This window comes from Dama dama, chromosome 2 (assembly GCF_033118175.1).
Source record: "Dama dama isolate Ldn47 chromosome 2, ASM3311817v1, whole genome shotgun sequence".
In the NCBI taxonomy this organism is placed as follows: domain Eukaryota; kingdom Metazoa; phylum Chordata; class Mammalia; order Artiodactyla; family Cervidae; genus Dama; species Dama dama.
In genome coordinates, this window is record NC_083682.1 from 1717775 (window position 1) to 1734720 (window position 16946).

General features: G+C 68.4%; 2 protein-coding genes across 2 annotated transcripts; both read right to left on the reverse strand.

The window, feature by feature from the left end:
- Positions 1-539: 539 nt before the first annotated feature.
- On the reverse strand, positions 540-1317 carry INS (insulin). Its single transcript, XM_061161314.1, has 2 exons — positions 1107-1317; positions 540-655 (listed from the first exon to the last, which is right to left on the reverse strand). The coding sequence occupies exons 1-2, from the start codon at positions 1291-1293 to the stop codon at positions 540-542; spliced, it is 303 nt and encodes a 100-aa protein (XP_061017297.1). The 5' UTR covers positions 1294-1317.
- Positions 1318-3496: 2179 nt separating this feature from the next.
- On the reverse strand, positions 3497-10129 carry TH (tyrosine hydroxylase). Its single transcript, XM_061156341.1, has 13 exons — positions 9982-10129; positions 8531-8734; positions 7588-7762; positions 7385-7473; positions 7123-7190; positions 6796-6846; positions 6358-6503; positions 6119-6254; positions 5925-5994; positions 5458-5514; positions 5159-5254; positions 4780-4913; positions 3497-3889 (listed from the first exon to the last, which is right to left on the reverse strand). The coding sequence occupies exons 1-13, from the start codon at positions 10069-10071 to the stop codon at positions 3730-3732; spliced, it is 1476 nt and encodes a 491-aa protein (XP_061012324.1). The 5' UTR covers positions 10072-10129; the 3' UTR covers positions 3497-3729.
- Positions 10130-16946: the final 6817 nt, after the last annotated feature.

Below are 16946 nucleotides of genomic sequence, written 5' to 3' on the forward strand. Positions count from 1 at the left end.
TTCGGGGCACACGCAGGACTGCCCCTCCAGCGGGGCGCCAGGCCAGCCTCTGAGTGGTCTGCAGCCAGGGGAGCCCAGGTACCCAGCCCCGGGTCCTGCCACCCCAAGCCCCGGCCCGGGTGGCGCCTTCAGGAGAGGAGGAGATTGGTTTGGCCTGGGTGGCCGGCAGGCCGGCCAGGCCTTGGTACAGCCAGGTCAGCAGCTGACCTCCGGAGCCGTGGCCAACCCGGGCAGCCCCAGGCTCTTGGGTGTGACTGGTGGTGACCTGGGTGGGTGCCCCGCGGAGCCCACCTTGCGAGCAGGACCCCTGAGGACGGGAGCTCGCCACCGTGAGGGCCCCGCCCCGGGCACCCAGCTTGCGTGGAGACAGCTCGGAGACGCTGATGCTGACGCAGTGAGAACAGAAAGGGGTCTCGGGCCGGGGGCCCCCACCCTCCTCGGCCCCTCCCCACGGGCGCCGTGGACCCCAGGCCACACAGACGAGGACAGCAGAGCTTGTCAAGCGGTTTATTGGCATCGGGGCCGGGGCGCCGGGCGCACTAGTTGCAGTAGTTCTCCAGCTGGTAGAGCGAGCAGATGCTGGTGCAGCACTGCTCCACGATGCCGCGCTTCTGCGGGGGCCCCTCCAGGCCGCCCGCCAGCTCCAGCGCCCCCACTGCAGGGAGACGGTCAGCCAGCAGGAGACCCCTGCCCGCCCTGCCCGGCCCTGGAGCGGGACCCTGCCCAGCTGCCCTTCCCCCCACCCGCCAGCCCTTAACAGCCCACCCGGGACGGGGCCGCCTCTCCAGGTCACGGGGCGTCTCCCATGGGCACCCCCCACCCCCGTCGCCACCAAGGGCCACCCACCAAGACCCTCGGCCCCCAGATTGGCCTCACGTCGTCAGATGCCCCCAGAGTGGCCCTTATGGGAGGAGGGGGCCCTGGTGAGAAGGCAGGATGGAGGGGGTGAGGCCCCCTTGGGGGTCGTCCTGGCTTAGCCCCCAGGGAGCCCGTCACGTCGAGGATATGGCCAGGAGAGCATCATTTTCCTTCTTAAAAATCTCCCCTGATCTCCCGCCAGGCGCCCGCGGGAGGCCAGGGCGGGGGCCGGGGGGGCGGGGGCTCACCCTGGGGGCCGTCCACCTCCCGGCGGGCCTTGGGCGTGTAGAAGAAGCCTCGCTCCCCGCACACGAGGTACAGAGCCTCCACCAGGTGGGAGCCGCACAGGTGCTGGTTGACGAAGGCGCCAGCCGGGGCGGGGGCGCAGAGCGCCAGCAGGGCCAGCAGGGGCAGCAGGCGCGTCCACAGGGCCATGGCGGGGCTTCGAGGACCTGGGGGACAGCGGGGGCTGAGGCCGGGACCCTCGGTCAGGGCCGCCCCACCCAGCAGCTCGGTCAGGGCCGCCCCCCACCCAGCACCTCGGTCAGGCCCCCCGGTTGCTCCGAGAGAGCGCACGTCCTCCTGCCGCTCAGCGGACCTGGGCCCCGACGCCCTGAGCCCCAGCGGGGCAGCCCCAGACCCCGGCGGACGCGGAGCCCACGGACCGACCTGATTGCTGGCAGCCTCGAATGCAGCCGGTCCTGGGGTGTGGGGCTGCTGTGCCCTGCCGGCTTTATAGCCCCTGAGCCCGCCGCCGGGCCCATCATCAGGGCCTCCAAGAGTGCGGCAGATGGTCCGGGGGCTGAGGCTGCAGTTTCTGGATCATTTCCCCACTGCTGGGTCTGCAGGAACCTCTCCTTGGTCGTCAGCACCTCTGGGGGCCGTGGGGTCATTAGAGTCTTAATGAGGGGCCCGATCCACGCCAAGCTGTCCCCTCGCACTGCTGGGGACGAAGTCCTCTGCCCGGCCAGCCTGGTCCCCATTGTCCATGTTAGTCCAGGCAGCGGGGACAAGAGGGGGACCCCTGCTGTGTCCCTGGGCGGCCCCCAAGGTCCCGGTGACGGTCCAGGCCATGGGGTGGGCAGCGGGCCTGTGTCTCCTTGGCCACCGTCCCCCTCCCAACCCCAGCACAGTGACCCGCCAAGACCCCCAGCTTCCCAGGGGATGCTGAGGGGTTGAACCCAGGGACCCACAGTCGTGAGGCTCAGGCTGGCCCCGATTCTCATCTTCAGTGTGGAGGCCGCAGGGGCCCCCACCCGCCCACCCCGCTGCCCTCCCGACCCCTCCCCTCTTCCTGGAGCCCCTGCCCATCTCTTCCTTTCTTCTACATATATGTAATTTTATTTATGTAATGTTTGGCTGCGCTGGGCCCTCATTTCTCTAGTTGGAGAGAGGGGGCCGCTCTCCAGGGCACAGACTCAGTAGCTGTGGTGCCCGGGCTTAGCTGCTCCGAGGAGTACAGGATCTTCCCAGACCAGGGATCGAACTTGTGTCTCCTGTGTTGGCAAGCAGAGCCTTCACCACTCAGCCACCAGGGAAGCCCCGGAGGGCTGAGCCCGTCTGACGAGCCCCCAACCCCCTCGCAACCCTTGGCTGTTATTTGGGCTACTCCCCTGTGGTGCCCCTGGGGGAGGCCTGGACCCTGGCGGCTCCCCGACTCCAAGGAAGGGGCTGGGGCCTGTCTTCCCAGGACATCATGGTGTCTGGAGGCCCCCCTGCAGCCGGGCGAGATCCCGTGGCCTCTTAGAGAGGGGTGTGCCAGGCAAGAGGCTGGATGCGGGCAGACCCGGGGGGAACGCAAAGCCTAGGGCCCAGCAGGGCAGGAGGGAGGTGAGCCAGCCATCAGCCCTTCCCCAGGGTCTCAGCGGGGCACGTCACCCCAGGAGTGACTGTGGGACATGACTACAGAAAGGCTGGTCACAAACCAGGTGCTTGAGATGCGGCTGGAGGGACAGACCCCCCAGGGAGGACGAGAGGGGAGGGCGTTGCCTGCAAGGTCTTAACCAATGTGCAGGAGTTCCCAGGATTAACATCCTCAGAGCTTTTCGAGCCAGGATCCTGGCAGTGGAGCCAACCCCTTCCCGGGCAGCCCCAGGCTGCTGGTTCGAGGGCCAGTCCTGGAGGAAGCTGGAGGTTCTGGCTGGAGGCCGTGTCCGGACTGGGCAAGTAAAGAGAACGCAGAATCCAGCACCCGCCCACCTTGCTGGGTGACTGAGGCCCGGGGAGGTCCGCCAGAGCCAGCCCAGCAGAGCTCTCCGCTGCTACGTCCTATGTGGGGGCCATCCCCAGGTCCCGCTCTGGGCGGGCAGGGTACGAGGATCGGGGGGCTCAGCCTGCAGCTCTGCCTTGGAGACCACAGCTGTGAGCCCTGTCCCTGGAACCCAGACCAGCCCCCCGCGCCAGGCCATCACCCCACGGAGACGGGACAGCTCAGCCCGATCCCCGCGGCGCTCTGTGGCTGCTGGTGGCTCAGGGCGGGCTGGCCCTCTGGGTGAGCGGATGACCCCGAGGCTGCCTGGAGGAGGCGGGCAGCGGGGGAGCCTCTGAGCGGAGCTGGGGCAGCGTGTGGGGGGCCCGGGGCTGTGCGCGGAGCCCGTGGCATAGACAAAGACCCCAGGCGGGCACTCAGGGATGAGTCTCTCTTTTATTGAGGTTGCAAGCGGGCAGCACAGCACGGGGGCAGCTCGCGGGACAGACGCCGACTCAGCTGGCAAGCGCTGGGCAGGTGCCTCTGGCAGGAGGGGTCTCCGTGGGCTCTTGGGGTTCCCCGTGAGCCAGCCCTTCATGTGGGCGGGGCCAGGGCAGGCGGGGGCGAGGGGAGGCCGGGAGCCCCAGGCTGGCCCACGGGGGCCTGTGGGTGGAGCCCCGCGTCTAGCTGATGGCGTTCAGAGCGTGGGCCAGGGCGTGCATCTCATCCTGGATGCCGTCCAGGGCGCGCCGGATGGCGTGGGGACTGTCCAGCACTTCGATGGCCAGCGTGTATGGGTCAAACTTCACAGAGAAGGGGCGCTGGATGCGGGAGGCGTAGCTCCTGGGGGGGTGGGCAGCCGCAGGGACCCTCAGTCACCAGTGGGGAGGAGCCGGAGTGCGGGGGCCCGTCTCCCCCATCACAGCGGGCTCAAAGCCCCAGGACTTTTCTGAGCCCGAGGCCCCCAAAGCTCATTCTGTCCAGCCACCCAGACAAGTCTGGGGACCAAGGCCTACTGCAAGGGGTGGGGAGGACAGGCCCTTTTCCAAGCAAACCTCTACCAGGCACTCCATCCCACCCTGCTCCTTCCCAAGGGAGGTGCAGCCAGGCCTCCTCCTCCAGAAGGCCTCCAGACGTGTGCTCTGGAGAGTCCGTTATGTCCCTGTCCGTAAGCTCGCGTATGAGATCCACAACCCCTTTACTCCAGGCTCAGTAGATCCTGGGCCTCAGTTTCCCTCCTGACAACGGGAGTCTGGCTGGAAAGAGGCCCCTCCCGAGGGTGACCGGGTCGGGTGTGTCGGGCTCTGCCCCCTCCCCTGGGGAATGCTGGCCACTGCGCCTGGAGCCCAGGAAACTCCCTGCCCTCCAGGCTCCCCCCCCGGCCCTCAGCCATCCCAGCAGGGCCTCACCTCTTTGTCCCCCCGACCCACAGCCCCAGGTGCTCAGAGGGCAGGAGGCCAGGAAGGACCCATCTTACAAGGTCAGACACATCTGTCTTACGGAGTCAAACTTCACCTTCTAAAAGTCTGGCCTTGAGCTGGCCACCAACCCTGCAGGTCTCCCCTCCCCAGACTTGTAGGGGGTCTCGCTGCGGGAGGGACGCTGTAACTGAGATGTGCCCTTTTCTCCCCTGTGAAATGGGTCCGCAGGCCCGGCCTCCTGACTGGCTTGCCCAGTTGGGAGGCGCAGTGTTGCGGGGGTGGGGGCTTCTCTGCCCGGGAGCCTCAGCCCACCTGAGCTTGTCCTTGGCATCGCTGAAGCTCTCAGACACAAAGTAGACGGGCTGGTAGGTCTGGTCCTGGTAGGGCTGCACGGCCGCCGCGTCAGGGTCGAAGGCCCGGATCTCGGGCTCCTCAGAAAGGGAGTGCTGGCGGGAGGCGGGGGCCGGGCTCTCAGGACCCGAGGTGGCTGGAGCCCCAGGGCCCGACTGGCACCCGCCCGCCCCTCGAGGGTCCTCCCGAGGCCTGGGGATGGTGCGCGTGGGAGGCGGTGGGGGCCCCCCAGTAGGGCAGCCCCCTGCTCAGCCTCCCGGGCGGCCCGAGTCTGGGAGGATGGCCAAGGGGGTCCTGCCTGCCGGGCCCAGGCCCCGGCCCTCCCTGGGGGGCGTCTCACCAGGAGCTCCCCGTAGGAGGAGAGCAGCCCCGCTCCGTAGGCCTTCACCTCCCCGTTCTGCTTGCACAGCCCGAACTCCACGGTGAACCAGTACAGCTGATGGGGCAGCGGTGGGGTCAGCGGGAGACGCTGTGGTCAGCACAGCCGTCCCGCTCACCGAGGCCCCGGCACCCCCCAGCCCTGGGCAGAGCTGAGCCGGCTCCGGGGCCGGGGGTGGGTCACGGCACGAGAAGCAGAGACCTCAGCCTGCACAAGAGGGCCCGGCCTGAGCCCAGGGCCCTGCGGGGGACGCAACCCACCGTGGACAGCTTCTCAATTTCCTCGTCCGACACCCCCAAGGATGCGAGCCCGATGTCCTGTGGAGGGGGGGGCAGTGAGGGTGCTGGCGGTGTCCGCGGCCCCCCCCCGCCCCGGGGTCTCCTGGATGCTGCTAGGTTGCAGAGAGCCTCCTGGATCTGCTGGGGGCCCGGGACCGCTCCCCGCCGTTCCTGGGAGAGCCAGCAGGTGGCAGCACAAGGCCCCAGGCCCCAGCCTAGACCCTGGGACCGTGGGGAGGGTTCTTCTTGGACACTGAGCTGAGGTGGTCTGCCCATGCGGGCCTGAGCACGCCCGGCCCCGGCCACCCAGCCCTCCATTCCAGGACCACGCACGCCCCCTGGAGTCTCACGGCCCAGGGGGGCACTGTGCAGCCCGGGGGTGTGGCGGGGGGAGGCCATTGGTGGCCAGCCCCGCGGGTGACCGGGCTCCCAAGGCCCCCAGGACCCACCTGGGAGAACTGGGCGAAGGTCCGGTCAGCGAGCATGGGCACGTGCCCCAGCAGCTCGTGGCAACAGTCCCTGTGTTGGGGGCGGAGAGTGGGTGGGGCTGGGGGCCCCCCCCCGGCAGGCAGCCGGTCCCCCCAACCCCAGACTCGCCCTCCCGCCCGCCCCCGCAGGCCGGGGGCGGGGGCTGGTCACTCACGGCTCGGGGGAGTGCATGGGCGAGGAGGCGTGGCGGATGTACTGGGTGCACTGGAACACGCGGAAGGCCAGGCTGGCCAGGAAGTCCCGCGCGGACAGCAGGCCGGCCACAGGCCGCAGCTGGAAGCCAGTCCGCTCTGCTGGGGCGGGGGGGGGGGGGCGGTCAGGGGCAGGGTGGCGGGGGCGGAGGGGTGGCCGGGCGCGGGCTGCGGACCCGGGGACCCTGCGCGGGCACCGCACCCTTCAGGAAGCGGGAGACGTCCTCCAGCTGCGGGATTCGGTCCTCGCGGTACCCACAGAAGCGCTCCAACAGCTCGAAGGCCTCCAGGTGCTCACGGCAGGCGTGGGTGGGGTACAGGCCCCGCAGCGTGGAGTAGACCTCCTTCCTGCGGGCCAGGGGCTCAGGCCGGCGCCTGCCCCAGACCCTCCCTGCATCCAGAGCGCCCCCACCCCATGGGCTCTGCTTTGCCCGCAGCAGGCCCTGGCAGCCTCACACTGCAGGCTTCTCACCGGCCCAAGAAGCCGGCCACTGGGCGCGGCTTTGGGGGATTTTTGGGGGGCCCCAGGAAGTCCCTCCTCCCCTCAGACTTAGTCTGTCCTCCTGGAGGCCACGGGGTCTCTGCGGGTCCTCCCCGGGCCCCTGTGCCCGCCCGGCCCGCCTCTGCCACGGACTCTCACCAGGTGGCGATCTCCTCGGCCGTGTACTCCACGTGGGGGATGGGGTCGCCTCTGGGGAGGGTCTGCAGTCAGTCCAGGCCCCCTCAGGGAGGACGTGTGGGGAATGGATGGGAGGGGCGCAGGCTGAGCGCCCCGCCAGCTGTGTGGCTGAGGCGCCTTGCTTAACCTCTCTGGGCTGAGGTTTCCCTGCTGTGACCACAGTCACAGCGAAGGCGATGGCGTTGGTGACAAGGACATCCCGCCCCCTTCCCGGGGTGGGGGGTCTAGTGTGAGGCCCGAGGATGGGGTCTGGGTCCCAGAGGACGCAGCCCCAAGGAGAGTCCTTACTGCTTGTACTGGAAGGCGATCTCGGCAATCAGCTTCCTGCGCTGGCGGTACGCCTGGTCGGAGAAGCCCTGGAGGCAGAGAGGGCGCGTCGTTGGGGACCGCCCAGCCGCCCCGCCCCACCCCACCCAGACACAGCTGGGGACCCCGGCAAGCGCCGGGGCGCTGCTCCCAGCCAGGCCTCACGGGGGCCGAGCGGCCCACAGACTCGCCCTCCTCACCCAGGTCCACGCCCACCGCCCATCACCCGGGGAGGCCAGCTCACTGGGTGATCCAAGTCCAGGTCAGGGTCAAACTTGGTGACCAGGTGGTGACATTTGTCCAGCTCGGACACTTTCCTTGGGAACCAGAGGACTTCGGGGAGAGAGGAGGTGGGAGGACAGGAGTGAGTGCTGGGCTCGCGGGGAGGGGCCCCGGCCACGCCCCGGTCCCCGCGGCCTTCCGTCTCAGGGCTGAGGGCTGCCTCACCCTTGTTCTCCCCGGTGGCACGCACGTCTTCCGCCACGCGGCGCAGGGCGCTCAGCAGGGCGGGCACCGCGGGGCCGGGCACCTCGCAGCGCACGAAGCACTCCATGGCCGGGCTCCCCGCCCGCGGCGGCCGGGCCGGCCGGGTCTCCAGGTGGTGGACGTGGGCCTCGAATGTCTTAGGGGCGAGAGCGGGGAGAAGGAGGGGGTGAGAGGTGGACAGACACACGGATGGACAGACGGAGACGCGGGAGGGGGCGGGGGGCTGGGAAGCAGGCGCGGGTCCCTCCCTGCCCCGCCCGGGACCCCGGTGGCCAGGAGCACACACACCACGTCCCAGACCCGCTGCCCGGGGCGGTCTCGGCGGGAAACCTGGGCGAACGCACTTGTCTCAGGGCCCCCCAGACCCAGCGTTCTGGACGGGGCCTCTGTGTGCCCTCGGCCACCCCAGGAGGCCTGACTTCCCTCCCTGTGGCCTCGTCCAGGCCCCGTGCAGACCCCGGTGGCCGAGGGTGGGCGCTGACCCTGCCGCAGCCTGGTCCGGAGTCCCTGGTGCCCACCGAGGAGGGTGGGGGGAGGGATGGTAGGAAGGGTCTCCTTCCCTACGGGTGCGCAGCGCCAGTGACCAGGGAGCCTCGGTCTCCAAGGCCCTCGGGCCACACAGGAGCTTGAGCGGGCTCTGCAGTCCTGTCATTGGGCGCCTGTGGGGGGAGCCAGTCCCCGGACCCCGCCCGGCCTGCTGTGACCAGAGCAGCTCACGCCAATGGCTGCCCTTCAGCCCCGCCCCGCCGGGGACAGGCCCTCCGTGGGCGTGGGGACCAGCGCCAAGGCCTTCCCCTGGAGTGAGGCGGTGGGCGCGGGGTGGGCGGGGGGCCGGGCTCAGGTAGCTTCCAGGGCGGGAGGGACCCCGCCCCTCGAGGCCCCCACGGCCCTCAGCGCCCCTCACCTCGAACACCTTGACAGCCCGGGTCAGCGCAGGGGGCTTGGTGGGCCGCAGGGCGAACAGCAGGGTCAGCACCGCCTTCCCGTCTTGCTCAGCCAGGCTGCCCGCCTCCCTGGGTTCCGAGGATGAGGCCGCGGCCTCCGCCTTCTCTCGCTCCTTGCGTGCATCCTGGATGAGGCTCTGCCGCCTCCCGACGAAGCGCGGGGACTGTGGGGACAGGCACACCAGCTGCCCCCGCCCTCGGCCTGCCTGCAGCGCTGGGCCTGGCTCCAGCATCGCCCCGCCTGGGGCCAGGGGTGCGGGCGGCCTCTGTGCCCACCTGACCGGGTCAGGGGATGGGAGGCGGTGGGTCGGGAGCCGTCTGGGGCTGCCCCGGGGCCAGAGGACACAGCATCCGGCCTGGGATGACCCCTCCTCATGTCCCCACCTCTAGTCTGGCCTGACAGCACATTACCCACCGTCTGTCCCTGAGACCATGAGCCCCTGGGATTGGTGTGTCTGCCCCCAACCCCTCCTGAACACAGAAGCCCCTCTGGGCTCACCACCTGGAGCTGAACTTCCAAGAAGGCTCTGGCGCCTTTGGGTCTCGGAACATGGCCAGGCCTGGGGGAGCCCTCCCTCCACCTGACCTCGGGCAGGGTGTGGATAGTCAGGGGCCTCCGGGGCCGGAGGGCACCTCCCTGGGACTCCAAGAAGGGGGAACAACCCTCTACCCCACAGCGGGTCCCCTGAGACAGTGCCTGCAAATTAAATGTCCAGAACCCCACCCACATATTCATTAAAGCTCTGTAAAGGAGCTGATCATCCCAGCCCATCCCTGAGAGGGAACTGGAGACCCTTCCTCCGGCCCGAGAAGCCCCCAGTCATTCAGTCTCAGGGAGGGGGCTGGCCCAGTGGGTCTTCCCAGCACAGGCTCCCTCGAATTCAGAGCCCCCATGGAGTGGGTCGTGCTTTGGGGACCATTCCTGGCAGTCACGGAGGCTCAGGTTTTCTGGAGACAGGAGGGGGGTTTCAAGACTGGAGATTCCTCGTGGGACAGAGTGTGTGGCAGGTGTGCGAGTGAATGGTGGACGGACAGGTGGATGGAGGATGGGCAGGCGGACGGGCAGGCGATGGGTGGGAATGGCCCATGAGTGCAGACTGCCTTCAGCTCAGCAGAACAGCCGGAACCGTTTTTGCCCGCCGCCCCCACCCCCCCCCTACCATGCGCCTCTGCAGGGCCTAAGACCCTGCCGCGCACACTCTGGGTCCAGCAGGACCCCCCGCAGAGATTCAAACCCCGGGACTCAGGGTTCGCTCCCCGGGCCAGCACGGATGCACTCGTGGCCAGGACTGGATGCCGGGCCTTGCCCCGGGTGGCCGTGTGGACCCTGAGCCTGGGGCCACCCGCCAGACTTTGGGGGCCACCCCTGGGCTTCGGGTTCATTCCGGCCCATGGGCACCTGCGCTCTTACCATGATGGCCTCGGCCTGCTTGGCGTCCAGCTCGGAGACGGCCCGGCGGAAGCCCTTGGCCTGCGGCGAGGCAGCGTTGGGGGTGGGCATGGTGCTGGCGAGGTCCGGGCTCCGTCTCCACAGCCCTCTGCCCGGCGGCCTTTATAGGCTGGGCTGACGTCAGAGCCCCCCCGGGTCCCCCACCTCCCACCTCCACCTCCTTCACAGCTCCCTCCCGCTGCTGCCGGAGGGAGGCGGAGTGGGCGCGGAGCACGGAGCCGCTGAGAAAGGGCTCTGTCCCATTAAATCTAATTGCATCCACTGTCGCAGGCCCCCGGGCGGGTGGCCGGCCCGCCTCTGAATCATCTGGACTCCAGCAGGCGTGTTCTGCAGGGCGGGGTGCAGCCACCCCTCAGCCCAGCACAAGTGTGATGGGTGGCTTCGCGGGGAGGGGGTGTTCCGGACACCCCAGGGTGTCCGGTACACAAAACCCTGACCTTTGGTGGCCATTGGTCCAGGCACACAGGCTCTGACCCCAGCTGTCTGAAGGCAGCTTGCCTTTCCAGAAGATCCTTCACCCCACCCCGCTTCCCAGCAGGGTCCGGAGGTCTGTTTCTGCTCCACGCCCTCAGCAGGAGCATTATTTGCCCCCCACCACCCCCTGTGCCCGGCCCCCAGGGACGCCCAGCAGGGCCCAGAATGTTCCAGCAGGGCCTGAACTCCAGTGTGGAGGAGGGTGAGGGAGGCAGGGCCATGCGGTCTCTAATAATTGTCTCACTTGCTCCTACATGGCCATCTCCTGGCTCCCCCAGCCCACCTTTGGCCCCCCAGTGTCCCCCTAAGGCCCTCTGACCACTTCCCCCAGGGGGGTCCCCACCTCGAGGACACCCCAGCCCTGAGCACCACGCTCGGGCCCCTGTGGCCCTTCTCGGGGGGTCCCTGCACCATGGGGCTCCCAGGACAGCTCCCGTCCAGTGTCTCCTGAGCTCCAGGCACGAGGCCCCTCTGGTGGGACAACCCCACCCCCCCGGCCCAGAGGCCGGGCGACCAGCGGGGACGCACCTCAGTGCCAGGCAGCGTGAGTCTGCGGTGTCTGCGCGGCAGCCCGGCCCTTCCCCATGAACATTCATTCATATGCAGCTTCGGGTGGGTGTGGGGGCCTCCTGGCTGTGAGCACTCCCCAACCACGGGCGGCTCCGGGGCCCCTCGGGAAGGCCTCTCCTCTCTGAGAAGGGATCTCTTGGAGGGGGCGTCTCTCCGTGGCCCTGGGCCCTGTGGGTTCCGCAGGGCTGGCCTGTGCCGGGGCCTCCAGGAAGCGGCAGTGGGGAGCGAGGGAGGGCCACCTGGGGGGGGCGCGGCGTGCCTGCTGGGGCCGCCTCCCAAGGCGGACTTCCTCATGTCTGGCCGCCCAGGGCCACGTACTGGACACAGAGGAGCCGGCTGCCCTGGATCCCCTCTCTCCGCTCCCGCAGGTCCATCCCTGGCTGGTCACTGAGTGGTCTCTGTCCACCTCCCCGGCACCCATCGGCCCCAAGGCAGCACCCGTTCTTCATCACAGTGGCCGCCACACCCCTCGCCTCCTGGCGCTTCCCCAGAGGGGTCTGACCGTGACCCGCCTTGCTCCCCGAGGCTCCCCACGGCCCGAGTGAGTCCCGTCACCTCCCCGCTGTTAGTCTCAGTCCCCCAAATCCCTGCTTCCTGCTCCAGAAGAGTTTGGGCTCCATGACACCGCGTTTGGAATGCTGTTGCTCACCCTTTTCTTCTCCTGGTGAACTCCTACGCATCCCACAAAACCAGCTCAGCTACCATTCATTCTGCAGCGCCTACCCTTTCTCGCCCCTGATGCGAACCCACTCCCCCGTCTCTGCTCTCCTGGCTCATTCCTCCCCCTCCGCACACTCCCTGAAGGCAGGAGCCCTGCTGGCCTGGCCCGTGGCTGTGTCCCTGTCACTCGCTCCGGCCCCTGCCCGTCTCATCTGCCAGACCCTGGGCTCCTGGGGACGTGTCGCCGGGGCCCCGCGCCCAGGGCCCAGCCCAGAGGCGGCTCCGCAGGGATGTGTGCCCCAGGGGAGTTGGAAGGATCTGCCCGAGACCCCGGTGGGACGGGGTGGAGGCTGCGGGCGCCCTGCTGCCCCAGGCCAGAGCCGCCCTGCCCAGGTCCCCGGTGGTCTCCGGGGTGGCCCGGCCTCCACGCCCAGCCTCAGGCTGCAGCCCTGGACAGGCTCTCTGTTCCCCCAGAAGCCCGCGGACTCTCCTGTGTGCCCGCTTGGTACTCGTGGGCCCAGCGGCGGCCCCGGGCCGGGAGGCGACACGTCCGCCAAACGCCCCACAGGAGGAGCGCCGCCTCGCCTCCGGGTGTGGACTTAACCTTTCGGCAAATGTCTCTGCTGACACAAATACTGTTTCTAATCCCTTTGTCACCCTGAGCCAGTGCTTGCATGGAAGCTGGGTGGAGCCCTCTTTCTGGGCCTGCCTTGGGGCCAGGTGACCCCCAGGTGAGACCCCTGGCCAGCAGGCAGGTGGACACACTCCAGAAGCTGGTTCGGGCCCTCAGGTCCCCAGTCCACACCTGACCGCATGTCCATCTGCCCTCCAGTCCTGGGAAGCCGTTCCCGTTCACCGACCCTCCCCCGCCCCCAGGCCTGATGCTGGGTCCCCCAGAGCACAGAAGTGCCCCCATCCTTTGGCTGTGCCCCCCACTTCGTGCCGCACCCTCCCCCACCCGGTAAGGTAAGGGGACCCAGGTCCCCTCAAGCCTGCCCCCGCCAACGTCCTCTTCCCGGTTCTGCACCCTGCTCTCCTTCGCAGGCCCATTCTGCAGACAGGAAGACTGAGGGGAGCCACTTCTCTGGGTCATGCAGTGAGTCTTGAGGCGTCTCCTGAGATTCAGCTCTTTTAAGGAGTCAGTGGTGTCCGTCCCAGGAACTAAGGGGATGCAGGCCCCAAGGGGAGAAATCTAACAGACCCAAGCTGGGCAGGCAGACTCCCCAGAGGAGGGTGGGGCTGGACAGGGGTCCCCGGCGGAGGTCAGGCACCAGGGAGCCCTGCGGCCTGCACACGTCCACGGGGCGGAGAGGGCCGAGCACCGCAGGCCGGGCTTGGGGGTGAGCTGGGAAGGGAGGCCGCGTGTGGAGGCGCGGGGCGCAGGGATGTGGTCCACAGCCAGGTCGCCACCCTTCGGACAGGGGTGAAGTGAAAGGGCAAAGTCGGTAATTAAACAGCTAATCCCGCTAGGGGACGGTAAAGAAAGAACAGGCTGCGGGACACCCCTGTGAGTCAACAGTAGCTAAGAGAGCAGGTGGGCTAACCACAAAGCAAGCAGGCTGGCTGAGCAACAGGACCACACAGCACAAACGGGAGGGATGCTCCAGACAGGAAAACAAAGGCGTCCGGAGACCCGCATCCTGCCGGCGAGCTCAGGACCTCAGTGACCTCTAGGACACGCTTCTCCTCACATGTAAGAAACAATAATTTATGGAAAGGTGACATTTCAAAGGAAAGACCCTCAGTGCACTGACACCTGGAATGATATTTCCCTGGTGCGACAAGAGTCCCGGCGTGGCCGTGGAGAGACAGAGGGGCAGCGGCCCGACCTGCAGGGGCAGCTGGAGACGGAGGCGTGACGCCCGCTCTCAACTGAGGAGGGTGCTCTTCTCCCCCGCCCCACTTTCCCTTGGGTTAGAAAACCGTCGCCCGCTAGCTTCTTGGGTGCGGCGCCTCTTGCCTGCCCAGCTGTGAGCCTCACCAGCGTCCTTTCCGAATAAGACCCTCCTCATCTCTCCCTTTTGCCGCTCATCACATGGAGACCTAAAGCACTGTGGCACCAGAACTCTCTGGAGCCCCCGAAGCGCCACCCGTGGGTCTCCCTCCCGCCGGCTCTGGGCCCCGGCCCTCGCCACTGCACCCCCCAGCCCCAGCACCCCACCCCCGCAGTCACGCTGGGTGATCACAGCTGTCTTGCCGGGCAATTAGGAGGCGCTGAGCTGGAGTGTTTTCTCAACAAGCGAGGCCCCGGAGGAGGTAATAGCCTGTAATGATAGAGTACCTGCTCCTGGCATCAGGCGGGCACTGGTGGGGGCCAGGGCCAGGGCAATCAGCACTCAGGCCCGCTTCCTGCCTGCCGGCCAGCGTGAGGCCTCGGGCCACCCCCCCCGCCCAGGCACAGGCGTCAGCGCCATGGGACCCCAGCCCTTCCTCTCCTCCCCACACCTTCTCCAGACGGCCGCAGCTCTGGGGGTCCCCATCCTGGGGCTCTGCAGGGCCCCCCCATAGAAAAGCACAGGGGCCTTCTAGAGAGCCATCAGGGAGAGTGTCCCCAGCCATCCAGGGGCTAAAGGTCACTTCCAAGGTGTGACCAGGATTGTCTTTGTGCACCCGCATCGCGTGTGCCCTGGGAAAGGCGTGGAGCTGTGTGACGCACGCAGACACGGCACGCACACCTCCGGGACTCGAGGGCCCTCGGCTGTCACGCTGCCTGGGCCGGTGGTCCGAGTCTGCAGGAACTGGAGCCTGCATCCCACCGTCCCCCCTGGGGTCAGGGGCAGACCCCACCTGAGCCGCCCGCCTGCCTCCAGCCTCTTCCTGCCAGACCCCGCCCGGGGACAGGCCCGGAAAAGCCGCCCAACACCCCCGAGACTGGGAGAAGTTCCGTGATGTCCTGGCACCCGGGCCTGTCAGCGCTGAAATGTCAGAGCAATTAGCCCTGACGAGCGTCGCAGGGAGCGGAGGGACGGCAGAGCTGGGCCTGGGGCTGGCCGCCCTGCCGGTCGATGAGAGGCGCCCAGGGATAATTGGGCATTTGGAAGTCGGGAGGGAGCCGGCAGAGCTGGCCACGTGTCCCCGCCTCTCGGGAGTGCCACCCCCACCGCACCTGAGCCCCCCGCTCCTGCCCCCAGCCAGACCCTCAGGCCCAGCAGCTGCCCCCAGCCTCCCAGGCATGCCTCCCTCTCGCCCTCTCTCTGAGCTCCCCTCCCATCAGCTCTGTCTTCTCCTGGCTGGGACTGGCCTTGGCAGGAGGCTGGCCCTTGGTTCGGTGCTAGAGATGTCTTTAGGGGGTGGGCGGGGGTCCTGGCTCAGCCCCTTACGCTCCAGACCCCACCTTCCCACCCACGTCTCCTGAGGAGCCCTCTGCACCTCCCCAGGGTCCCCATCCTGGGACCCTCCCAGCAGAGATCGGCCCAGCGCTGGGCGTGGGCACTGCGGGGTGGAGATGGAGGCGGAGTGGGACCAACAGCCGAAAAGCCTCCGCCAGGTGTGCGTCCACGCGTGTGCACATGTGTGCTTGTGCAAGTGCCTGTGGGTGAGCATGTGTGCACCGGCGTGCAGCAGGGCTCAGAAAGCCGGACCAGCTTCGGTCAGCGGCACGCAGGGCGACCCCCGGCTCCACGGCCCTCCGGACCCTCACCGGAGGTCACAGCCAAGGCCCCGGGGTCCTGCCAGCTGCTCTTGGCTCCTGGGGGTCCCTTCTCAGACCTCCCCCCACCCTGTCCCCATGCCAGTGACTCAGCCTGCCCGGGGGCCCCCCACCACGGCCCCCTCCCCCCGGTCCTCTCAGCCCTCTGACAAATTAGCCGGAAAAAAGCAATAAGAGCCACATTCAGTTGGCATTAGTCAGCCAGGCAGCTGGGCTTTGACAGCAATCAGGTCTAACGGCAAGACCAGAGTCCCCCCCACCCCGGGGCCCGGGCCTGGGTCTAGTCACCTGGCCCAGCGGCTGCTTGGGCACCCAGAGCCCTCAATGGCAAGGGGCTGGCCCATGCCGCATCTCCACCCCCCGGCCTCCCGCACATCCCATGAGGAGAGCCTGGCTCCCAGCACCACCTCATTCACCGTGACCCGGGGCTGGATCAGCAGGAGTATCTTGGCCGAGACAGGGGAGGAGACAGCCGTGCTGTGGTCAGTGTGGGCCAGGCCGCAGCCGCTGACCCTGTCAGCAGGACGTCCGGGCAGCCGGGGTCCCAGGCTCGGCTCCACCCAGCTGTGCCGGGCATCCAGCCCCTCTGGGCCCCTCTCAGACCTGCCCACGGGGAGCGCCCAGGGGGCCAGTCCACCTGTGCCCCCGGGCGCATGGGAGGCCTCACCGGTGCTTCCTGCAGCTGGGCTGGGGTCCAGGGGCTGCCTGGGACCGAGGTGCCCTGTATCTGACCCCACCCCATCCCCCCCTCTGCCAGCCTCACTGCCCTTCCTCCCTGGGGAGGGGATGGCGGGGCAGCCCCCTCCCCAGAGGTCCTGCTTCAGGGACGCTCAGGGGGTGCTTTGAAATACCCCCTCGTCCCCAATCTGGACATCCGTGCTCAATGGCAGAGGCGTTGCCCACCTCCTGCCCGAACAGGTGGTCTCAGGAAGCCCCCTGATCCTTCGGGAGATGCACTCCAGCCACAAACTCCCGTCTCCCTCCGTGTGAGCTCCCTCTGGCTCTGGGAGCCCAGAACTGGGTACCAGCATGTGGCTTTCCAGGTGGGGAAACTGAGGCGGGGGGTGTGGCCTGCTGGCTCTCCAAACAAACAGCACCTCCCCCCAGGAGGGTGGGGCCTTTGCGGGGAGCCCAGGACTCCCAGACAAGCCACGCACTTGACACCTTGGTGAGACAGGCTTGGACGGGACCCCTGCCGGCCCCTCTGTACCGGCCTCCCCTCCGGCGTCTCGGACGGACAGATCTCTCCCTGGGGCTGCCCCCCACCCCTGACCCTGGGCGCTCAGCCTGGGCCCGCGTGTGTGTCCCCAGTCTGGGCAGGCTCCACGCCCCCTGCAGTGCACATTCTCTCTGGGGACCAGAGGGGCTGGAAGAAGGGGCCCGGCTGCCCTGACCCTCTGCGTCTCCACCCGGGTTCCGGCTGGGGTCTTGGGTGGGAGGGGGCCCCGGCTCAACCCCTCCAGCTGCCTCCGGCTAATCCCGGCTCAGAGGAGCCCCCACCGCCGGCTGACATTTCCGGGCTGCGAGTCGCTGACCTGGCTGGCTGTGATATTTAGACAGGGCTTATTTGCTC